Here is a 26887-nt window from a genome sequence, read left to right on the forward strand (position 1 = left end):
ATTGTCTTGCTGAAAATTATTTCCTTCTTTTTAATAATATACTACCCTCAGAGAGAAATTATCTATGAATCAAATTCTCTATTTTGTTCTACAAACCCTATTTTTAGCTTTAAGTTATTTTAACCTAAATAAATATTTGTTTGAATTAAAAAAATATTTCGTTGTTTAATAAATTTTGTTTTCGACGAAAGAATTCGATAATTTAAAGCAAATTTTTAGTTATTTGAACCAAATAAATATTTAATAGCAATAAATTTATAAATCCCGTAAAAGTTCGTTTTTTTGAAAAAAAGGTCCGTAGAGTCCGTAATTTGATTGAAAAAGGACGAAAAGTTCGTAAATTGTACAATATAAGTTGAAGAATTTTAGAGAAATTACAAATAATTGCAGAAATTCAATTATTTTCAAAAGTAATTTCAATTATCTTTAGAAATAATAAAATTCTTCTCCGAAATTCAATTATTTTCCTCAATTCAATGATTTTCAATATTTACTATTTTCATAAAATTTTCTAAAAGAATTCAATTATTTAAAAAAAATGTAATAAAATTCTACACAGACTTTAAATTATTTTTAAAAAATAATAAAAATTTCACAGGAATTTCATTATTTACAAATTTTTTTATAACTTTCTTCGCGATCATTCAATTATTTTCACAAATAATAAAATTTTCACAGGGATTCAATTATTTTCGTAAATAATAAAATTCTTTTTAGGAATTCAATTATAAATAATAAAACTTTTTGCAGAATTTCAATTATTTTTAATTTTAATACAATTTTAATCCAATTTCTCGAAAAATATAATTATTCTTAAAAATTTTATTAAAATTCGTTGATAAAATTCAATTATTTGAAAATTTGTTGATAACGATTCTTTATGGGAATTGAATTTTAAGAAACATTCAATTATTTATTTTTGTACTTTAAGAATTGAACTCTAGTAGAATTTGAATTTCAGTTAAAATTTGAGATAATAATTGAATATTCAAAGCAATATAGCGTGGATTTTTAAAAATAATTGAATTTTGAAATTAATTTTTTTCAAAAAGTTTAATTGGATTTTTAAAATAATATTATTTGAAGTTTTTATTTTCTAATATATATTTAGTTGAAGAATTTACGAATATTTGAAATTTCGTAAAATTGAATATTGTATACAATAAAAATGAACTTTTTTTTAATATTATAAATAAAACAGCTATTTCACGTCAATTCTAATAAAATTTTGTCAAAAATGATCAATGTGCTTTTTCACATTAGTGAAGAAGAATCATATACAAAGTCTGGTCACAAATTTGGATTTAGAGCTCAAGAAACTTTTTTAAAGTTTCAAACTATTAAAATTTACGAGATTCTCGTCGTACTGGAAAAAGTCTGCAACACCTTAGGTGTGATTTTTACCCTAAAAATGAATCTTTTTAATGCGGAATAAAAACATGACATAATTTTAATATTTGTTGAGACCGCCAACGACGCAAAGCGACTGTAGTTTTATATAAACAATATTGTTTAGCTTTGTTTGTAATTCATTGTTTAAAATGCCGATAACTAATTCTACAATATAAGTAATTGATTAAGATAATCTAGGGAGGAGAGGGGCACACAGAGACACATAAGCCTCAGCTTTGGCTCCCTGCCCATTAGGAAAGCTGACAAGCTTCGTGTAAACGCACCTAAATGATAGAATGCGCACGTGATAAGATCACTTAGTCTACTCGTATATAAATCGATTCATTATATTTCCCTATTCTTTTTCCAGTCTTGTGAACTATCGATTATTATCGTTTGCTTATGCTGATTTATCACACCGCCTACTTAAAGGATTTTTTTCTTAACGCCATTTTTTTTTTACTGATTTCTTATCTTATTCTACTCCTTAGAGAGAATTAAAGGTGAAATAGTATTTTTATAGGTTAAGGCTTTCGTGTATAAAAAGTTGTTCTCAACTGTAAAGAAATTCCCTAGTGTGTAATATTTTATTTAAAATCATTGATTTACAATTTTTTTTTATAATAAATGTTTCTTAGAATTTTGTTTGAATTTGTATGAATTTTTTCCAAAGGTAGGTTTATTTAAAAATTGAAAATATATCATAAATCATCCTATTTAATAATGTATATTTAACTAGAATGTATTTTAAATTTAAAAATAAATCTATTCTTAAATGATATCAGTATAACAACTATTACATTTTTAAATCAATTTTTGCTCGTTTTTTTCTTCTGTGCACGTATAATTTTAATATTTTACGAGAAAGAAAAGAAAAAGGAAAAAAAATGTATTGAATGTTTGAATTTTTAAAAAATTTATCCTACTTCTTATATGTGTAGTAAAAGGATAAAAGACTGAGAAATCTTATCCGTATCGCAATGGAAAGGGACTGTGTCACTTGGGATTTGTATGAAATAGAGTCACTTCAAGAGTTCACTGCTTTTCGCTTTTTTCATATATACGCTTTCAGCTCTTTCGCGCTTTTCAGGTCTTCCTCGCTTTTCAGATTTGTTCTTTTTGTTGTTTTTTATCATATTAATGTATATATATAGATATAGAAATAAAAAATTCCATTACAAATGTTACGATGCAGAAGGTGCAATCTTTTATAAAATATATGTGTTTTCTGAAAATTTCTTTCAACTTTGAATATTACTGGCAGCTTTCTACAATATTTTGAATTTATTTTATGAAATATTATAAAATACCTCTTTTCAATTTTCAACGTTATTTCCTCTTTAAAAAGAATGTAAAACGAGACTTGCACTAACGGAAATATGAAGAAAAATCTGACATTCTAAGTGGAAACACTGGTTGCAAATGTCTATATTCACCTAAGAACCTTTACAGTGTAAAATAGTGGTTGTGCCATTTAAAAAATTTCCATAAACAGCTGTATGAGACCCTAATTTACTCTTGGTAAATATACATTTTCACTGAAAGGTACTAAAAAAGATAAAAAAAGATCTGCAGGTCAACTGACCACGTGTTGATGACACAAGACACAAGACACAAGTACTTTATTAAAAATACCATAAGCAACTATAATTACAAAACACACAAAGGGGAAGAATTTAAGATGATGAATTTCCTATAAAGAAAATTCAAAGAAAGAATAATGGGTTGAAGATTTTATTTATAACGTTAGCAGTTTTTTTGAAAGTTATAATTAGTCAAACTGACACGCGATGTAATTATATTGTACACTCGCTAACGGTAACATTAGTAACCTTTTAGATACAATAAATCTACTTTCAAAATTTTTAATGCAGATGCAACATTTTATCAAACATATTTTTATATACAGCGATCAGAATAGGAACTGCAGTCTGACGTGCATAAACATGAAAGAAAGAATTTGACACCTGTGAACGCAGTGAAATCGATTTTGAAACTTGACTATGTGTCTAATAATCCCTTTAAATTGGTTACAAAAATGATACACCCTACGAGATTTATTGCTGTCTATAATGTTTGAAGATACTTACTCCGTCATGAAATTTGAACAGCAACATTTATTTATAATAGAAAATTTCATGTTTCCTTCCTTGATGAAATTATTAAAAAAAGTAATTTAATAATAATCTGGGTTGACACGCAATTGTTTTCTAAAGTTATTGTGCTTATTCTTGAAATCTAATTTTTCTTAAATAATTCAAAAATTAATTCAATTTTAAAAGAGTTGCGTTATGAACAATTTTCATAACTAGATGAACTTCAAAAGGTTTTAATTTGAAATTTTGTAAAATTTCAATTATTTTCATAAATTAATTAAATAATAAAAATTTCACAGGAATTCTATTATTTACAAATTTTTGATAAATTTCTCATCAATTATTCAATTATTTTCATAAATAATTAAATTTTTTTTAGAGATTCAATTATTTTTAATACAATTTTAATTTAATTTCTCGAAAAATGAAATTATTCTTAAAAATTTTATTAAAATTCGTCAAAAGAATTTTAATTATTTAAAAATTTGTTGATAGAATTCTTTATGACAGTTTCATTTTAAGAAACATTAAATTATTCAATAAATTATCTATTTTTGTTTTTAAATAATTGAATTCTTGTAGAATTTTCTAATAAAAATTGATTTAAATATTCATTTCAGTTAAAATTTTAGATAATTAGCAGATTTTACTAATAAATAGTCGTTTCTACTAATTTAATAGTAAAATTTACTAATTCAAAAGCAAAAAGTCAGTCACTAATTCCAATTAATTTAAAGGAAAGTATTATAGCGTAAAGTTTTAGAAATAATTGGATTTTGAAAAAGTTTCAAATTATAATCTTTGAAATTTTGAATTTTTCATACTTTTAACTGAAAATTGTGTGGGTTTAATTTTTTTTTTTTAATTTAATTAAACTTTTTGGAAATTATTTCAAGTTTTTATTTTCTAATATATATTTGATTGAAGAATTTCCGAATAATCAACGAAATTTCGTAAAATTGTATTGCAAATAAAAGAATTTGAAACTTTTCAAAGAAATTTTTCAAAAATTATTAAAAATAATTAATTTAAAGAAGAATTGAATGTTTTATAACAATTTTTTTAAAATTGTTGAATTTAAAATAAGTTTGAATTTGAATGTTTTGAAAATCTTAATTCTTATGAAAAAATAATAATGATTAAATGTTTATTTAAAAAAGAAGCAATAGAACATTTTTCTAAGTGAAAATAATTTTTAATCTGAATGAGAATATACTTTAAGTCAAGGAGAAGTAAGAATTTTGTCTAAAATTCAAGGTAAAGTCAGGGAAAAACAAAATTAATTTTTTTTATCAACAAATGTAGATTTAAAAACCGTTTTTTAACCTGGAGAACCTGGAAAAGTCAGGGAATTTGAAATGAGCAAAAGCGTGGCAACCCTGTAATAAATTAATTCTTGACTCACTATTTAATTAACAGAAAGGAAATTTTTAAAAATACTTAAGAGACATAATTATAATTCCATATTAAATTGAACTAAATTATTAAAATTGTATTTTATTATTCATTCGAATTGACCTTGTCACATAAAGAGGAACCAAAGTTGATTACTAATATTATTTGAGTTAAAAATTGATGAGGAAAAAAATATTAAATATTATTTTTTAATGCTATGTAGCCAAATCTGGTGGTTAGCTCGCTTGTTTTTGAAGGCACGCTTCTTGACGTTTAAAATTGATGAATGCGAGGGCAGAAGTGCGATTCATTTAATCTCGATTGTTTCAAGCCAATAAATTCGTCGCATTAGGCAATCCTCGTCAATAAACAATGAGCAATCTCAAATTAATGCAACAATTTGCAGTCGATCGAGGGTCTCAGAACTGCCTTTAACCATAGAGAATATTAATTAAGAATCATGTTTTTTGCATGCGTTCAATTCACATTATAAATGTTCATCGTTATAAGAAAAGAAGCACTTTTGGCTGCAATAATATATATTGTTGAATACGTTTCTTAATCTATATTATCAAAATTATCGCATTTATTATAAGTTTTCAATATTCTAGATAAAAATTGCAAAACAAATAGTTGTTTCACTCTATTATTTATGCAAATAGAATATTGAAAATAATGTAGTTTTGAAAGAAAATTCATAAATGCGCATATAAAAAAGAATAATTAAAATTTACTCAAACACAACAATAATAATTGGCACAAGTTTGTTGGAAATTTCTTGCAGGTAAAAGTTTTCTAACAGATATTGCTGTGCGGTAAATTACATAAAAAATCTACGGTGATGATCTTTTTTATACAATTTCATACTAAAAATTGTATATAGAGATAAAATGAAATATATTAAACAATTCAATATGACAAGCTGCATTAAACTTACTTAACAAGAGTTAGTCATAAGTTGTTCTTATAAACCGGTTGTAAACTATATCTCATTTACTGGGATGGAAGGTCGATTTATTTTCTTGCAACAAAGTAACCACAATATTACTTGTTAAGTTCCCTCCGACTAGATAAGTAGTTTCTTCTGTCAGAATAAATAATTGATTAACACGTTTTCCGACTCGAACATTTGATCTCTGGTATCCAAATGTATTTATCAAAGGGAGTCGAATTGGCAAAATAAAAACACTGACAAATAGCAATGTTGCCCATTTATATTCGAAAGCTATTGCTTTCTGTTTTAAAAATATATGCATAGAATATTGTTTACCGGAATTTTCTTAATTTTCCTGAACTTTACTAATTGACAATGTCTTTAAGGTACACGTGTTTGTAATTCTTCTAATTGGTTGATTAATGTCATTGTCATTGTCCAACAATTAATTTAAATCGAAGAGGATTTACCTTTCTCTCTTCAATTTTCTCCAGGTCTTGTTTTCCAATTGTTATTTGATTAATTGCATCTATAAAAAAATTACAGTGCTTATGAGGAAAGTTGAGAATTTACAATGTTATTAATGTTGAACGCAAGAAATCACGTTGTTACATGTTACGCCCAGACTCCACCTACCTTTGTCGAGGATGAATGCAGGATGTTCGGAACTAGGTCACGTTTTTATGAAAAAATGCGGAAAGAAGTTGTCCAACTCAGAATTCAAGTTTCATAGAAGACTAAACGCGGAACTACTATGTTTTTTACTTTTAAAAGCATTAAATTAAAATACATTTTGCTTGGTTTGCTAACAATTAGATTTACTTTATTATTCATTGAGGGAAGTCTCTTTTGTAAAGTTTTACTCTCTACTTCAGTTAGTGAAAATAAGTTTAAAAGAATATTCAAAAGAATTGACAATTTTAATTTCATTTAATTGCATTTAATTAAATGTAGCATATATGGTAAAAGTACGTATTATAAAGAAGAGAGAGAGAGAGAGAATTAAATTCTTTTAATTGAATTATTAAAGTATTAGTGGTTAAATCTGCAGTTAAGATTAGTCGGAATATAAATTATGACAGAAAATGTAAAAAATTTGTGAGTATACTCGAACAGGAAAACGTGTGTAGTAAGACTGCGTGTTATTAAATTAATAAGGTTACTTAATTAGTAGGCAAAAAAATTTCCATTTTTATTCCATTCAACTGCAAAATTAAATTTACTGGTTTGCAGAACTTTTTAATTAACTTTCAGTGAAACGGTAAAATTATTGTATAGGTAAGTTTATCACCTGTTTTTTTGCAAAATAGATATCGTCAGGTTATAGTTAAAATTAAAAAATGTTGAAACGCATATTATCTGAAATAATGTCGTTCATATATGATTTACGGTTGTACTTGTTAAAATTTCAGATCCTAATCTTGGACATATGTAGTTCTATTTAATAATTGAAACGTTAAATTGCTGTACTGACATTTCTGGTACTATAAAGAGCATGTGGATATACTATAAACTTGATTGTAGAACAATAATTCTGGAATAACGCAAGTATGCAATTAATTAGTTACATGTTTTCATGGGCCACCTGTACTGGTAATATTTTAATAGTAATTTTCATTATACATACTCTACACGGAGAAAAATATAAAGTAACTTTTACTACTTTTATAGTAAAAAATTTTTGGTAAAGCATTTCTGGTTATTTTTACTACTTTTGGAGTAAATTTTACTAATTTTTACAAATATGTACTTCGAACGTAATAAAATTTACTCCAAAAGTAGTAAAAATTACAAGAAATGCTTTACCGGAAATTTTTTACTATAAAAGTAGTAAAAGTTACTTTATATACTTTTGATTCGTCTTTTGTCTCAATTCGCCATCCGCCGAAAACTGTCAAGTTCTGTTAACTCAATAATTTTAGATAATCTGCACAATGATTTACCATGTATATAAATATTTGATTCGTCATATTTTTAGAGAATTGAGGCAGTAGAGTTAGGGCGTGCTTGCCATTTATCTTCTTTTTTCTTGGAAGTTAATTCTTTTTATTGAAGGTGGAAATCGAGTAGAAGAATAAAGCCAAATGATTTTTCTCCCATTGAGTAACACTAAAGGACGAAAAGCTACTCCCGATCCGAGAGGCTTTCAGGAAGTAAAAATCCTCTTGAGATTCGATGTGGTCGTTGAACACAAAGTTCATTTCTCTTTTTCTCCTCTTTTTTTAACCGTCCATTCGAGGTGAATTATCCAGACTCAAACGCCATGGGGCTCGTTCACAATCGACTTCTCTGTGCACAATATGTATCACCGCATATTCCATCTTATTGTGTCTCAGGCATTCCTGCCTTTCGCTCGGTTTAGTTCGCTTACAATGTGTATTTTCATTCACCAAATTTTTGGTATGGTAACATTCAACAATATTATCCTTATGCAAAAGAATTCAAATTCATTAACCAAAAAATTAATTCTAAAAATAGAACAGGGTTGCCACGCTTTTGCTCATCTCAAATTCCCTGACTTTTCCAGGTTTTCCAGGTTAAAAAACGGTTTTTAAAACTACATTTGCTCATAAAAAGACAACATTCTTACTTCTCCTTGACTTAAAGAATATTCTCATTCAGATTAAAAATTATTTTCACTTAGAAAAATGTTCTATTGCTTCTTTTTTAAATAAATATTTAATCATTATTATTTTTTCATAAGAACTAAAATTTTCAAAACATTCAAATTCAAACCTTTTTTAAATTAAACAATTTTAAAGAAATGGTTAAATTTATAAAACATTTGTAAATAATCGAATTCCTGTGAAATGTTTATTATTTAATTCATTTATTCAAAATTGAAATTTTCTAAAATTTCAAATTAAAACTTTTTGAAGTTCATCTATTTATGAAAATTGTAAACGCAACTCCTTTTAAAATTGAATTAATTTTTAATTACTTGAAGTAAAATTAGATTTCAAGAATAAACACAATAAATTCAGTCAACTATTTTCCAGAATTTTGCAGGATTTTTCAAGGTTTATAAAATTCCCTAATATAATTTACTCTAATGAAGTTTTAGCATCACTTTTGTCGAGTTCTCTTTTTAAGACACATTTTCATTAATATTCGAATTAAAATCTTTTGTTAGAATGAAATATTTCGTATTAAAATTATCTTCTGAAATTGAGTTTGGTAACACATTTTGATTAATTTTTTCGTTCATTCTCTTCGCTCCCGAAGCTAGATTGATGAATGATGATGCATTGAACTTTCCTGAACATGTCTTTTAAAACTTTGTCCTGTCCACAATAAAAAATTTGCTTGAATCAAAGGAATAAATTTTCTTGTATCTGTGTAAATAACTGAAACTTATTTTTGTATGCCAAAAATAAATTTCGATGCAGCTAATTTTTATAAAACTATATGAAAAATTCCTAGACTTAAAAAATATATTTGTAAGAATAACACTTTTAAAAAAATGATATAAAATTTCATGTGGAAGTTTCTATGCAAAGCTGACGCCAATGCTTGCGATAGTAAATTGTACGAGAAAGACAGTGAGAGATTCGAGAGAAAGAGAAGAGAGAGAGGGAGAGAGAGAGAGACACACTCGTGTGATAAGGAAGTAACAAATTGTCTAGACTATGTGTCCTTCTCCGGAACATATAAACGCGGACGTTTCGTTCAATGCACTTGTATTTGTACATTTACCATGCGAATAACTACAAAACAAAATCTACATTTAAAAATATTTTTACGGTAGATTTGTTTTGTTATTGCAACAATGTATGATTATTAAAAATACACAGACAAATGTTTTTTACTGTTGCAAATGAGTAATGAAATAATAGTGTATGAAAAATACATTTTCGTGTTTCTATAGCCATGATTTAAGCTTCCGACGAAAAAAGGAAATGCGGACGTAACCATTTTATGAAATTGCGGTTTTCAGCACTTGGGGGAAGTACATATTGACTAAGCGTTTCAGAAAAAAGAAGAGAGAGAGAGAGAGAGAACAAGTAAGGATAAAAGAGAGGAAGCCACAAAGGCCTTATTACTTACGATCAGAGTGTGTCCAACTCTCACTGTTTTACAATCTACATAATGGTGGATACTGCATCGGCGCATCTCTCGTTGAGTAGGTGGAATATTATGAATGATGTATATTGTCCTGGATTTATGACTGCACATTACGATGGCGATTAATAATCCCGCGTACACTGGTATATTTAGAAATAAAAAGGAAATCTTTGGGAATGCTGCCTCGCATCGCATCTGAATATCATCGGCGCCACTTAAGCCCTCAAATCCTTTTTAATCTAGAAATTAAAATTTGCTTTCAGATTTATGTGTGCGAATTTAGTGTTTTTCAATCTTTTGTCATGAAGAATTTATATTTTATAGTTGTGCACCGGTGTGAGAGAATATACATATATTTAATTTCATAAAATGCATTTAGAGGAATTGCTAATATTGATAATTAAATGGACAAACAAATATCAAATATTATTCATGTTTTCATGAATTTTTGCACTACTTATTTACATAATATTATTATTCAATAATGTAAATCGAAGCACAATTTGTGTTTTATAATTGCAGGGGATATTAAATACATATCGCATTTATAATTATAATATAATCCTTTCTCACAGTGCTTTAGCGAAACTATAATTATAGTTAAAATTATAACATAATACGCTTAAATTAACACAAAAGGCTTGGTGGTATGAATTTTGCTTCATTACGCAGGATCATCAGTGCCACGTTGATATTATCGTTCTTGATAATTGTCATCTGCAATTGCTTAGGAATAAAACGCGTCTGTGGTAGATTAATGGACAGGACTTTATGACTCAATTAGCCATGTTATTCCTCCAAGTGCATTGAAATCCTTCAATGCACTTCCGCCTAAGCTTGTAGCTCGGTGGAATATCGGAGGAGAACTTGGCTCCAATGATAGTTTGTCAGGGGAGAAACCCTATGCTAAGGATCCAAGTTATATGAGACGAATTCACTAATTGGAAATTCGATGATGTATAAATGCGTATAAATAGAATCGTGTTAAGAAGGTCATTTGTTTTTGGTGATTTATTATTTCAATTTAATCTAGCAATATGTATTTAATAAAGAATTTTCATTTTCAGAGAGAGATAAACATTAATTAAAACTTGTTTTAATTAATATAAAACTCTCTGCTGATACACTTTTTTTAATAGGAAAAACCTGAATATAAACTTAAACTGTAAAATGTAGGAGAAATATTTTTAAAAGTATTGATGGAATTTGAAATTCGAAATATGTATTAAGAACTTTCGTCTACTTCATTATAAGTTTAAAATTACTTTTATAAATTTACAGAATTAGTCAGTTGCTTATTCTTAAGAAAATACATATTATATACAAATGAAGAGTAAAATTATAGTCTAGAAACATCTTTTATTTTATTTAATAAATTATTTAAAAACTTACAAATGTAAATGTATCTTTCCATATTTGATTTATAAATTTTATATTTACATTTAATATACGAATGTAATTCAATTTCGTAACAATTACAATAGAAAATTTCACTTTCTGTTTCAGGTACATGCATAGTTCACTGTTCTCAATGAGAAAATATATGTTTTATAGTCGCTTTAAGATCAAAGTTAAAGTTATAATATGGATGCGCTCATTACCCATTGTAAGTAATCTTACTTTGCTACGAAATCTTTACTGAGGTAATAAATAATTAATTTCAGAAATAAATTACCGACATAGAAGCATTTGGCTAAAAATTTCTGAAAATGTTAACAAAAATAAAATATTGTAATATAATTTAACAAATAATTTAAAATTAACAAATTTTTGTTAACTAAATTAATAAAATATGTTTTTTTTAAATAAAGAAGTTTAATATATAAAATTCTATGCTTTAGTATGCTTACTCAGTTATTCTATTTTACATGTTTGCTTGAGGATTATTAAACAATTCAACTAACCGTTGTTGCGAGTGCCTCTGATCTTGAATTTCCCTACTCACAAATGACAGTGAAAGCTCTTTAAGCTTTGGACCCAGATCTAAAATTCTACCATTCAAAATTTCCATTTAACAAAAAGAATAAAATAAAAAAATAAAATAAGAGTTGTAATTTTCTGAATTCTGTTAATAAAAAAGATGACATACAAAATCTTAATATTTTTTAACAATTTCCTAAATGAAAAGAAATATTCATAGTTCCATTTATCTAATCTGTTATTTTACCTTGACAATTCACTTATTCGTTTCTTGTTTACTGATACGGTCATTCACCTCATCCACGTGTTCACGATGTACTTCGCAAATTATATACATATTTTACCAGGGTCCAAATGTAATAGCCACGATGAAGACGTTCCTTGTGGAACTATTTCAATTTTAATTTCAATATTTCTTTCGCTAAATAATTATGAATCGTTAAAATTTAAGTAATATTCAAATATGTATTTAGCTAATTTTTATTATCTAATAAATTGTAATAAATTGTAGTTCCTGAAGAGGACAGCTGTCGAAATGTCAAAAAAACGTCTTTTGTTTTTATTATTTTCATTTTGACTCGAAGTGATCGTTAACCTCAAAGTTTTATTTATAAAATAAGAGTTTATTTCCCATTCAGCATTTAGCGTTTTGTTTGCAATTTATTTCTGCATGATCGACTCCCACCTTCTTATGGGGCAGGAAAGTAAAGCTAGCAAATCGACAGGTTGAGGGTTTATCCAGTCTCGATCGATTCTCCAGTAATTTGTAATCAACTTCCTACTTTAAATTAAATTTAAACTTTCTAAATCTTATTAAATATATAGTTATTATTCTGGTTAAAAAGTTTCCAAGTTGCAAGCTGACATCAAATAAGAAATAATTAAAAAAGTATAGTCTAGGAATTTTCGTTTTCTCTCAGTTTTTATTCGCTTTATGCGCATATTAATTTATTAATATATTAAAATGGTAGGAAACGTAATTTTTATACTTTGAATTATTATGATTGTAAAATCTAATTAATTATTTTTACTTATCTTAATACTATACTCATCATTATGTTATAAAAGAAGGCAAAACTTTTTTGTAATAAAAATAATTGACAAGAAAAGTTTTACTAATTGCGAGGATGAGTCACATTCTTATAAGCTTTATCAAAGTGAAGTTATATTGAGAATGAAATTTCCAAACTTTCTTTCGGAACTAATATTGAACACATGATGTTCCCTAGAGCTTCAAAAGGTCTCTTTTTTAATAATAACGTCGGTTAGTGGCAGATACATTCCCCTACAGACTACTATACACTCAAGAAAAACACAAGAAATTTTCTAAATATTCTATATAACTGTCTTATTTTACTTTCAAGTTTCAGCACTAAACAAAATTAATGAGGTTAATGAATAATAATTTAATCATTAATTTTATAATTTAGAGATTATCTATTAATTAGCTACAAACAAGTTACTCCAGATACAAACTAGGTTTAATGGATCTTAGAAAAGCTTCTAGTTTTTGAAGCAGGTGTGCTTTTGAGATCTAAGTGAATATTCATTTAAGCACTTTCAAGAGTATCTTATTTGGCACAAAAGTTTCAAAGAACAGTTTTCGTTTCCTGAGAAAATATTTAGAAAATTACTTCCAGTCTTTTGAGTTCAGGTAGAAAAATTGTACATTTTTCACAAATAAATAATATAAATAATAAACCTTTTGTGCTGAATTATATTTGTAATTTATATAGAAGGCAGTTTCATTTGAATTTTATTATTCTTGTTTGAATTCTACGCAGTGTGTTATAACGCGAAAATGGTAATGCAAGTGGCAAATAATTGACAGGAAATCAGAAGCTTGCTTTCAAATTAGCTTTCGATTACTATATTTGAATATTAAAAAATAAAAATAAAATACATTTACAAAATAAATTATTATATTTATAAATTAAAAAAATGAAAATTTAAATTATTATGGCTGGTTATTACATAAATTCCTGGTTTTTATTAATAATTTATAATTTCTAAATAATTATAATAAGATACATTTAAAAATTACCTATATAAATAAAAAATTTACTTATTTGGTAAAAATTTGAAATTTGAATAACATTTTTTTTTAATTTAAAAGCTAAATTTAGTTTATTTTTTGCACATTTCATTTGATATGTACATACCAAAAGCAGAATCGTGTGGTTTCCATGACAACAAATTCTCATGTTACCTTTGACCCGGAGAAATCTCAAGAATCCTCATTTTAGAAGTCTACTTTCTCCAAATAAATTTTCTTCCTCATTAGTAAAATTTTTCATTTTGTTTTCTTCTTTTTATTTTTTTTTAGGAATTTTTCAACATTTTGGTCAACTTGGTGTAAATTTCTTGACTTGCAGTAACTTTCATGTACAATAGGTATTTTTTCCCAATCAGGAGATTAAGTAGAATAAACCAATTGTGGTCAGACGTGGTAGTATTAGACGTAAGGTAAAAGCGAATGGTCACATCAACGTTCTCCACATTTTAAAAGAATTTATTTTAATAATAATTTAGTACTTAAGTGATGGTACTAGTAATTACTAGTTTTCAACTGATTTTCAAATGAAATAATTGAAAAAGACTTTTAATTAATGAAATATTTAATTTGCACATTTTTGAGAGAGCTAATTAGGGAAGGATTTTTAAAACTATGATAAATGTTCATCGTGGTAGAAGAGCAGCTAAATCAACATGGGACAAAAATTTTACTTGGAATTGTTGCTTTAGCACTTGGAGATGAAATGGTGTCACTTACATTTTCACATTTTTGAAACTTTAGCATTTAAATAATATGAATTTTATTTTGACCGAATAAATGACGAAGAAATTTTTTCGTTCACGTAAATTAATTTAAAAATTCATGTTTATGAAGAACGGGTTACATTAGTGGAGAAAAAATGTTGGCATGTTTACGAAAGAATAACTGACTGAATAAATGAATACAATGCCAAAGAAAGGCTTGTAATTCGGACTTACGTGATTGCGACACTTAATTTGATAAATTAACCTCTGGTCCCGGTCGGCAGAAGGGGCCCGTTCAGAGGGCAGCAGGAAATCTCTTCAATCTGCTTTGATGTGTCTCGTTAACACGCGTTTGTTTTCTTTCTTTGAATTTGACGATAACTTCCGTACCATGAACCACGCAATGTTTATTAACAAACAGATCTCTGTCAATTTTTTTTAAACACTTTCATTTCATTTGGAAAAATTACTTTTAATAAATATATCGTTACTAACAATTAAAATTATTTTTAAATTCAAATATTTTTAAACAATAAAGCTGGGAATTTGATGTCAAACTAGGCGCTTTGACGTAATCGATGAAGCGTAAGTGTTACAAATATCTAATTAATTACGCAATGTCAATCAAAATGTAATTATAACTGAACCGCAAAATAGGTCCATTAAATTCAATTGCAAATAAATAAGTTTGCATATATACGTGAAGATTAAATTACTAAACTATCGCTATCTTTTTTTTAGGTACTAAGAGATTGACAGGGGTATTCTAAAACAAATAGAAATAATTAGATAGTAAAGAAAAATTGCTTGGAAAGAGATATTTGTTTTTCTAATTATATAGCCAGTACATGACAAAGATTATATGAATCTATATGGGTGGCCCAAAAGTTTAATTATAATAGAAGATAAATGCGTGAAACGTTTCGTGTGTTTAAAATTTAGTGAAATATTTTCAATTATATGTTTGCAATATTGTGCAAGAATAATTTTTTAAATATTTTAAACGTCTATAAACTATTGGGAATTGACTTGCTCCATTGGAATTATCATGGAGTAAGGACGGTAAGGACGAAAATTTGATTGAATAGCATCCAATTTCATTTACAATAATTCAAACCATTTGCACATCCCTAATTAATATATTTGCGTGCACGCTACCTTATCAATTAAATGACTATTGAAGCAATAAGATATATCTTTGAAATATTTAGTAAAAGAAATTATTTCTACTAAAGCATAACTTGTATACTATATCACTAATTACCAATTAGAGAAATGTGAATTTGCTCCAATTTTATATCATATTTATCTCTTTAATTTTTGAGAAATAAAAGTGTTGTATTAGTGCCATTTTCTTGATCTAAATCGATTAGATTTTTTCTTGAATAATGTGCTTGAAATAAAAGACAGACCAAGTTTGCAGATACGAGAGCCTGTATATCTATATAATCAATGAGCGTATTGAATGCTGATCAGATGAATTACTCGATTTCACATGGGTTCCACTCAAAGTACCCCTGGGTTAATGTTAATGGCGAAGGCAGCAAAGCTTGTGACAACTTGAGTTAATATTGCATTTGCGCCATGGTACCCTAAAATTACACACTACAGAAGCTTCTCTCGAGAATTTAGCTCCACCTCAAGGTGAATACTATAGTATTCAAGTTAGTAACACGGCATCGGACCATAATAAAATCAAACCCTTTTGTCTTTGTCTAGTCAACAATTCTCTCGTGGAAAAGGAATAAATTTCTACCATGACAATTAAAAATATAACACAAGCTTCTACTTTTTTCGTTCTTCTATTTTAAAATTCATCATATTATATATATATACACGAATATGAGACTCCTCCAGAGACTTTACGTTGAAAAATTAGATTTCTATTTGACTCTCTTACGTGATAACAAGTGAGACTAATTTTATTTTTCCTTAAGCTACCCCTTCATGGATATTTTCTAGCTTGAAAAAGTTTGCCACTTTCTCATTTCATTCTCACATCTATTACTATTTGAGGATTCTACTTCCCTCTGAAACGAATTACTCCTGCAGTCACGACCCGACGATTCGTCATTCACACCCCGCCGATTTCTGACGCAAACACGAATTTTATTGCATAACATTTATCCTCAAGTGAATGCTACTCTTTCTTATTCCAAAACTATTTTTCATTGAACACACATTTAAATTTACCAAACTCACTAGTATGAAAAATATTAATAATTTAAGTTTATGAAAAAAAGAAATTTTTTTCCAAATAATAAATTTTTATTTCAATAAACTTTATATTTTAATAAAAATATTTACCTCATTTTTTTGACTTTAATACTGTCATTTGTTTTCAATTCACTTGCTCTATAGATAATCAAATCACATGCTGGTGTTGTTCAGGTCAAAGAGAAACGTGATTTGTGATTCAATAACTTCATCTCGAACTTTTATATTTTTACAAACTTGAAAAATATCTGCAATATTTTGAAGAGATTTTTTTTTAAATTATACGCGATATCCTTTCACATTTTTTAAATAAATATAATTGCATGGTATTTGGGGAAAATTTCTAAAGAATTTTAAAAGAAGAAAGAAGTGCGAGAAATAAAAGTTGATTGAGAAAGATGACGCGATTTTCGACTCATGCCAATAAACTTCCCCTTTTTGGATAAATGAGTAACTCTATATCGATTCTCAAGAGACATTGAAGAGTCATTAATTGATGTTCGCCTGTCAAATTCATTTTATCTCTCTGAAAAAGAATTTCTCTATTTTTTCACATTATAACAAATAAAAATTTACAGCTGTATTAAATAACAATTTACTTTTATTTTCAATGTTATTTGTAGCTGGAAAATTTATGAGGATATCAAATTGAAACAAAAAAACGTTTTGATACGTTTTTTTTGTCTCAATTTGATATCATTCGAAGAATAGCGATTTTGTATTTGCTCGATCTTGTACTTGCTCCGAAAAAATTTATCCAGGTAGGAACAAATTTTAGATAAAAAATATTCGATAAAAACTGATTTTATTTTTACAAAATTAAACAGAAACTTTAAATTAATGTAAAAGTAACACAAACATAACTTTTATTCGGAACGCGTTACAATTGTTTTTCGAATTTAATTTTTCTTTCCTTACTGTAACAATCATATAATGGAAAATGTACTAAAATCAAAATCGATACAAGACACAAGAGAAAAATGATAAAAAAGTAACAGCACTGTTTAAACAACAATATAGTTTATTAAAAGCATAAAATCCCAAATAAAACATTGAGTCTGTTATACATAGAAAAAGTCAGGTAGTGAAAGTACCTACAGTAAAACTCTCAATAACTTGAAGAAGAATTTTTACGATAAAAACATGAGCAATTCCAAATGACAAAATACCCCAATATTTGCTGGAAGACGTACAATAAAATTAGTGTGTTGAAAAAATACATATAATAAAGAAATCGACTTCGAATAAATTTTATTCTTGCGCGTAAAAGTCAGACAAATGTAATGGTCGCGAAATAAAATTCCCCAGAATATAGAGGCCAGATGATTCGGTAAAGCAAGTTATTCGAACCGTGATAATGGAAATGTGATGTGCCTCTGTGGACTCACCATTGAATGCAATTTCAAGTAATAGTTGGTTGGAAAACGAAATTCTCGTTTTTCAATTTGCAACGCAATGAAATTTCGAGCACATAAATGTAAAGCCTGAAGTTTACAGTATTCACTGCTTTGTGATTTTGTTGCATCATGAAAAACTCTAACCAGACGTTTTTTTAAACTATATTCATATATCCTAATTTTTCAATATCAATGCTAACATAATTATGTACGATAAAAACCTGCTTCTCATGGAAATGCTAAACAAAAAAATGTTTAACAAAAGTTTTAATACAGCTTCATTACACTATATGTTCTTTAATTAAATGAAAATGCAGTTTACGAGCCGAAACTACTTACACAAATTTAATTACATGTGGACAATTTTATACATGTACTAAATAGCGAGCTGAATTGTCGAGTTATTCTAAACAGAAAGAAATGTTAAAACTAACCAGAAAAAATGTAAAGGATATTTTCCTGCTCAGTGTTTTTTACAGACTTTGTTTTTGATTTTTACAACAGTTGTGCATGAAAATTTTCTCAATTTATTGAGAGGTGGGTGGTATGGAAATGAAAATTTCATAAAAGCCTCATTGCGGAATAATTAGGATTATCTGACACGATTTCAGAGATCCGAGCTTTGTTCTCGTCAAGGACATTTCGAACGCCCTCGTTTATTAAGTCAAGTGCATATTGCGTTGTTTTCATCTCCTCAAAACTTAAAATTCGAACTAAAAATTATATGTATTTTCATTCTAATGAAAATTATATGGAATTATAGTTTTGACCAGTGTTTTTAATTTCTGTTAATCAGTTGCCACGCTTTTGCTTATTTCAAATTCCCTGACTTTTCCATTTTGTTTTTCCCTGACTTTTCCTTGAATTTTAGACAAAATTCTTACGAAATTTCATCGATTATTCGGAAATTCTCCAATTAAATATATATTAGAAAATAAAAACTTGAAATAATTTCAGAAAAGTCCCATTAAACTTCTTAAAAAAAATTAAATCCACACAATTTAAAGTTAAAAGTATGAAGAATTCAAACTTTCAAAGATTATAATTTGAAACCTTTTCAAAATTTAATTATATCTAAAAATTCACGCTATAATACTTTCTCTTTAAATTTTAATTAGTAAATATGTTTACTAATTGAATTTTAAAGAAGAATTTTATTTTATTTATAAAGATAATTGAAATCTTTACGAGAATTTTTTTTAAACTTTTGACCATAATTGAATTTCTGCGAAGAATTTTACCCCACTTTTGAAAATAATTGAATTCTTGAGACGAATTTTAATAATATATTTCTAATTGAATTCTTTTGTTAAATTTTATTGAAATAATAGATGTTAAAAATAATTCAATTATTTTCCAAATTTTTAATTAGAATTCTTTAAAAATACGATTATATTTCAAAATAATTATTAAAAGTAAACAAATAAAATTTATTTCAATAAAATTTGACAAAATTTTCAATTGTTTCAATTTTTAAAATTTTTTTTCGGAAGTACAATAATTATTTCAAGAATCAAATTTTTTCGGAATTTATAAATTAAATTATTTATAACTTCAATACTTTTTGTTAAACCAAATATTAAAAACTTATTATTTATTTTTCGACAGGAATTAAAATTTCATACAATTTGAATAAAAAACCTTTTGAAATTGAATTATTTCTAAAAACTGCAACTGTAATTCTTCCAAAATTCAAGTATTTTTTTAGAATATTTGAATTAAATTATTTAAAACTTTAAGAATTTTTAAATAAAAATAATCTAATTAATAATTTTTTAAAATAAAAATTTTAATATTTTTATACTTATGTCGATTATTATAATATAAAATATAATAATAATAATTGCAGGAAGGCTTTTTAAAATAATTGAATTTCTTTGGTTAATTTTAATAAAATTTTTAAGAATAATTACATTTTTCAAATTCTGCGATGAGTTTTATTATTTATGAAAATAAGTGAAAACTTACTTATAGAATTTTATTATTTATATGAAAATAATTGAATTCCTGGTAAAAAATGTTATATTAATGAAAATACACTGAAAAAACCTAGGTTCAAATTGAGTAGCCTACGCTACTCAATTTGAAACGCAACAAAAATGAAACTCGTAGGAGGCGCCACGTTATATGGCCTTTAACATGGGCTCATTTTGAGTTGCAACAAAAATGAGTCCAGGTTTTTTGTGTGTAATTGAATTATTGCGAAGAAATTTATAAGAAATTTGTAAATAATGGAATTCTTGTGGAATTTTTATAAATTGAAATTTTCTAAAATTTCAAATTAAAACCTTTTGAAGTTCATCTATTTATGAAAATTGTAAAGGCAACTCTTTTAAAATTGAATTCAATCAAAATCCTTGACTTTTCCAGGTTTTTTCAAGGTTTCTAAAATTCCCTGACATTTTCATGTTTTCCAGGTTTCCAGGTTGCGTGGCAACCCAGCTGTTGTCACTGTTATTTTCATTGCGAGTGTTTGGCAGATTCGTTTATGAAACTTTGTTTTCTTTTCTCGACAAAGTGCGACAAAGTTTAAATTTGACGTAGGTGGAAGGAAGTCTGATCGCCTTAGTAGCAGACGTGTCTAATAAATATGTTTGCTTTATATTCGCAATTACGTATGACTGACACAATGATCTTCACTCGTAAAGTTTACTTGTGAAGAGCAGCCAGTGACTTTATTCTCAAGTGTGGGCGATGAGGTCGTCTTGGCAGCTTCCTTTTTCTGGTAGGCCCGAGGCAGTCGCACGACGGAAGTGTTCCACGCCTTTAAGAGGATGTCACAATTAATGTTGTCCGGGCCTCGTTAGCACGTTTCCTTTTTTCCTGACAATCCTGACTCACAGTCACTGCGCCCCACAATGGTCAGGCGAGAGCGGAAAAAGTTGCACACAGCTCTCTGTGTATTTTCAACTTTACTCGAGACTTATGCTCATCCGCGTGCAAGCATGTAACTTTTCATCTCCCGCATTTTTTGTTTCTCCTTTTTTTCTCCAAACAAAAGAAATATTCCATAATTTTTATTTTTTCCGCCAGGAGGAGAATTAATTCATCTTATTTTCGAAATATTCAAAGAATTCAAAGACCTTTGTAAAAGCCATACTCTATAGTAAATTTTCCTGCAATTTCTAGTTCACTTTAAAAACTGAACTTGTTATTATTCTCGTGAGGTGGGTTTTTCGTATTTTTTTTCACTCTATTGTCCCGAGGGATGAAGTGAATGGAGACTTTTTATATTTGAAGCTTACAATTTGTGATTCAGAAAGCCCATTTTTCCCCTGTGAATTTCCGATCTTGTCAAGCCTCCACATTTCGACGGCTCTCTTGTAATCCGACAATTTCCCGTTCGATCGCGTTAGTGAATCGGAAATGGTCGGTCTCTCGCTCACTCGTCGACGTCGACACACGTCAGAAGTGCATATATTCGATTTGAATCGCGGATTTCACACTTTCTTCTTTTGATATTTTTCTTTTTGCTCAAAACAGCCCCACTCGTGATGCATTGGAGCGTGTGTGTTGAACTCGAAACAAGATGTTTCTCACTGGAATCGGGACAGTGGTTTCACACTCACATCAGTGAAATTGACTCTCTGCCACACACACCTATACAGATGCACTCATGTGGGTGGAGTGAAAAAACAAACGACAGTCGACAACGCGAGAATGTTAATGAGAGATCTCGAAAAAGTGGGTCGTTGTGAGGAGAAATGCAGAAACGTATAAATACCCATCGATCGATAACGATTTTGGCTTCTTGCGAATTATTTTCAACGCGAAGAGAACTCATTATTATTATCATCCTACCGCTTTTGTTCTATGGGTATAGTTCATTTTTTCTCACTTTTTCTCACTTTTTCCGATGCATTTCAGGTCACTTCATTTTCATTTAAAATCCAAGGAAATTTATAATAATTTTGTGTGATATTTCTGATATTTGCACCGTGAAAAGAGGGGAAACAAAGAGTCTTTTTAAACCAAAATAGAAAGTAATTAATCCATATTATGCAGATTAACATTTTTAGAATAATAGTTGGAACAATTGGTTCAGTGCCTGTTTGTTTGTGAATGCAAACAAAAACAAATAAAAATGATTGAATTCGACGGAGTGGACGTGACAGTGCACCACCTTTTACACCTCTGCGGTTGATTTTCGTTGGCTATTGCGGTAAATAGGAACAAACATGAGTCATTTGCGAATAGTTATATGCACGCATTCCGCTGGCAGGTGAATCAATGTTTTTCTCTGGTATATCTGTGGAAATTGAGGACCACTAATTCGAGTTGTGCGTAATGAGGGGTTACGCGATATCCGTGCCTATCAATAGCATTGATTGGTGCAACCAATCAACCTCTATACTTCTATTTTGCTGGCTTCTCGTGCTCTTCTAAATTATAGAGGTATTCAAAGCTTCATGTGTCCACCCCGAATGAATTAAACCATATTGCCTCGAGCTATGGAAATTTATTTGACAGAAGCGAATTTTTCTATAAGCAAATACACAAACATGACGTGTTGCTTTTTATTCTCCTCAGATTTATTTTATAAAATCAAGATCAAATTGTTTTATTTATTAATCTTGTTGATACAATTTTTTTATTATTGTACATGCAAGGGACGTTTTTCCTATTTTCCCTTTTTTGTGTTTCACAAAAACATTGCTTCTCTCTGCCTCGTAAATAGTTTATTATTGAGAATCCTTTACAACCAAAAGCCACATCAACTGTAAAACAAGAGCAAAGTAGGAAAAAGAATTTTCTCATTCAAAGAGTTTTATAGTGGATTAGAATAAATTTCAAATGAAGAATTCTTCTTCTTCCTCTTGCTTTATTTTTACTTTTTTACTTTTTTACATTTCTCTTGGGTTAATTTTATCTAGTGCTGGCGGAAAGGGCGATGATTTTCGGGATTGAAAGTGAAGCAATATTGTATTTCTGATGGATGAGTGTATGAACGCGATGATGTGCGAGTAGGTCGATCTGGCCAGAATAATGCTGGATGCTGATTTGCTGATTTGCCCTTCGTATCACACTTCTGTGAGTATAGTAAGTATTATAGTACAGTATACGAGATTGTACCATACTATACAACTCCACTATATTATATCCTACTATACATCGACCCACATTCAATTAGATATGTATGAATGTATGTACACATACTGCATCATATGTCTTGTCGAGTTATCAAGTAAAACTGACGAGCACACCAATCGGATTACCAGCTTTGTCATTTGTCGCCCTCTTTTCAACGTGTCGGGTGCTTTGTTTCTGCCGCATAAATGATTTGAATAGAGTGATAACTAAAAATTCGATGTAAAATTACACATAATTTTCTTTCTTTCCGTTTCTGCAATTTATCTTATTTATCTTGTTTATCTTATTTTTACAATTTACAAAACAAAAAGTTGTTGCATGTTGTTGTATGACATATAATTCACATTTAATTTATATTAATAAATAAATAAATAAATAAATAAATTAATGGAAATCGTTAAGTAGAGGTAAAATTGTGGTAGCATCGCTTGTGATTGCACTATCATTATTTTCTTTTAAAGGCTCGTAAATTTCACGATCTCCTCATCAATTTTTATTTACACTGACAATAATCTAGGCAATCTTTTATGGAATGTTTCAAAGTGAATAGTATCGATTTTCAATATTCCTGCGAGAAAAGTATGTTCATGAGAAACCTAATATTACTTATGTGTGTGGAGAAAAACTATGATAGAAATACTTTTATGCCATTAACAGAAAATACCTTAGAATATATTACTCGTTTTTCGCTTTATTTCCCTAATAATTTGGAACAGAAATTTTATATGCAAAAAGCTAGAAGCGAGGCTAGAAGTGAAAACACTCTTAAGTTTATCTTCTTCATTTCAATGCAAAGCAAATGACTATTCAATACAAATGGAAGTTACTTTAAGAAATAAAGTGTGATTAAATAAAATCTACCTAATACTCTTTCCTTTAGGTTTCTTTTATATAATTTTAATCTTAATACAATTACATATTTATTTAAATAATTTAGATATACGTAAAAATAGTTTTTTCATCAAGTTTGATTTTGTATTGTGGAGCTTTTTTCAAAACCTATAAAAGTTAAAAAAGATCCTTTGACAGGCAACAAATAAATTTTTTTATGAGCAAAGGAGTGTCTTAAGTCGATACTGAGGCGAGAACCATGTATACTTTGACCGTTCTACATTTTTTGTTATGATACAATTTGCAAAGGCAAAGTTTAAATTAATTTCAGTGATTCAGTGAATTTTAACGTAAATATTTAATAATAACCACTTTTGCTGAAAAGAAAATGTATTTATAAATTGACTTTTTTTTCTAAAGTAAGCTTGTATACTGCATTGGTTTTTTTCAGCATAACAAAATAAATTAAATATGATTTACTGCGCTGCCTGAAATATAAACATATTAATACATAATGCAGTTCAATTACCTTGTGGAGTAACATAAAATCGATAGTGCTATAAAGTGTCCTAACTCATAAAATACGTAAAGTGATTAATGACTGCTTTTACAATTAAGCTTCTTGAATATTTTACTTCATAGGTGTTGACATTTTTCATGTTTATAATCTGGAGATAAATTTTCGTTTTCATATTTTACATTCAGTACTTAAATATTTAAATGGAAATAATTTTCCACTCATGCACGATGAAGACATTTTTTGATGATAGAAATTTTTTTTTTTTAACATTTGTGAAATAAAACTTTAATTTTAGAGATAAAATGAGCATGCTGAATTTTTTAATAAAAATCGTATTCTCTTAAAAAAACTATTACTACCTTTTCTATTCCTCGTAAAATTTGAAAACTCAGTTTCTGACATCTTTGGAGCATTAAAAGTGTTCTCAGCAAAATTAAGTTGCCGACGAGTTGGCGTCTCACTCAAGTGCTATAGGCTTCATTTAAACGCAAAAACAATATTCCCTCTAATTATATATCTTTTGAAAAGTTGATACCAGATAAAAACAGTTCTTTCGTGGGACTGGCAATGTGGCACATCTTCTTCCAATATTTTGAGAATTTGAAAAACCAAAAAATTCTCGTTTATCATACAACTTTAAAGTTTCACGATTAACGAGAGTTTAGTTTGAAGCACGTTGAAACTTTGGAGGAAGACAAATAGCACTGAATAAATTCTAGAACAGACAGAGACAATCTTCCCTATATATAAAGATTAACAGATTAATTTTTTGTAGATGATAAAATTTCAGTTCGTTGAATAATGGCAGGCTAGGATTAAAAGTCATCTTATGGTAGAATGCTCGGAACTGAAAATTTAATTAAGCTTATTCTAAAAGTACCTTTTAAAAGTACTTTTCAAAAGGTTTTTAACAACAGTGTATTTTATACAAAAGAGATGACTATCAGGAATATCAGACCTGTATTCCGAATTTTAATATTATTTTTTTAATTGCAAATAAATTGCTTGTGGAAATATGGTTAGGATTTTCAAACACGTTTCTATTTTAGAATCTATATTCACTGTACCTTTTTCCCTCGTTCAATGTATAAATTGTAAAATCACGCTTTAAATTCTATTCGTTGAAAATCGATTCACGACGAAAATTTCGCTCAAACTCTCCAGTGATTCACCTGAATTCGTTTCAGGTCAAAATGGCTCGTAGTATTGGATAGCAGACATAACACAGATGCTTTCTATTTGATTCCACAAGATTCTGGGATATGTACGTGTGGAATTCTGAAGTCGATTTCAAGACAATTGTCACGTACTCGTTTTCAGAGAACTTTAAACTACATACACTTGAAATCTTGAGTTTAAATTGTAAAATTTTTTTCCCTCTTGTTGATAACGTGAGAGATGTTAGAAATTGAATATAAGAAAGTTCTCCGGCCAATACTGAAACTAACTGAGAACGTTTTCTGCCTTTTTCAGAATGGATAATGGAATGCAGAGAGAAGAGTCGACATCGGTCGCGGTTTCCCGACGGTGTTTTTCGAGTTCATCTCAGTGGTGCCAGTCTTTCCTGAAGTCGCAGGATATTTCGGAGTCCTCGATAATTGTTGGGTGCGGCAGAGCTGCCAGAGTGGCGATGCGACGATGAGCCCGTCGAAGGAGGGGCAACGCGTCATCCGACAACCCCCTGAAGAAGTTTGTCCCGCAAGCAGGGCAGATTCCTCTGAATCGGGCAAGCCAAAACGTGCGACCTCGATCGACCGACTAATTCTTCTTTGTGGCCATGGATCACGAGACCAGGAACGGCACTGGCAGCAGCGACGGCGACGAGGAATGCATCATTCATTTTATCATTGGAAACCGCAAAGAAATTGCCAGTTTCCGACCTGACCAAGTCACCAATAAAGAAATCAAAGGTAGGCACAATTTTAATTACTCTTTTTGTCTTTTTTTACTCCTCCAAGCGCTCCAAGGTTCTTTTCACATAGCTGATATTCCAGTACTTTTTGCGCCCCTGGCTTGCCCCGGCTCAAGCACCGCCATGCTCTAGAAACTACACAACCGATTATTATGATATGCAAGACATGAACTAATATTAAAAAGGATACCGAAAAAGCTTTTTTCAAAGTACATTTTCAAAGAAATGTGTCGCTCAACTTTCCGATCTTCTGCATCAATTCTAATATTACACCCCTTGAACAAATTCCGATCACCATTGTTCTCTTGTCTCACAGCAGTCTTTGTTCATTGCCGAAATTATGTTTACCAATGCTTC

General features: G+C 28.5%; 1 protein-coding gene across 4 annotated transcripts in view; it reads left to right on the plus strand.

Annotated features, from left to right (window-relative positions):
• LOC122512136 overlaps positions 1–26887 on the plus strand; it is a 68602-nt gene that overhangs the window by 20708 nt on the left and 21007 nt on the right. For 2 of the 4 annotated variants that reach the window (XM_043627810.1, XM_043627813.1), the window contains exon 2: positions 26092–26528. In XM_043627810.1, the coding sequence (XP_043483745.1) occupies positions 26396–26528 (133 nt within the window). In that variant the 5' untranslated portion in view covers positions 26092–26395. Of the gene's footprint in view, positions 1–11388; positions 11489–23030; positions 23217–26091; positions 26529–26887 lie in introns of those variants that run through there. The other 2 variants (XM_043627811.1, XM_043627812.1) reach the window with 2 other exon arrangements.

The sequence above is a fragment of the Leptopilina heterotoma genome, unplaced genomic scaffold, assembly GCF_015476425.1.
Source record: "Leptopilina heterotoma isolate Lh14 unplaced genomic scaffold, ASM1547642v1 Lhet_95, whole genome shotgun sequence".
NCBI classification, from domain to species: domain Eukaryota; kingdom Metazoa; phylum Arthropoda; class Insecta; order Hymenoptera; family Figitidae; genus Leptopilina; species Leptopilina heterotoma.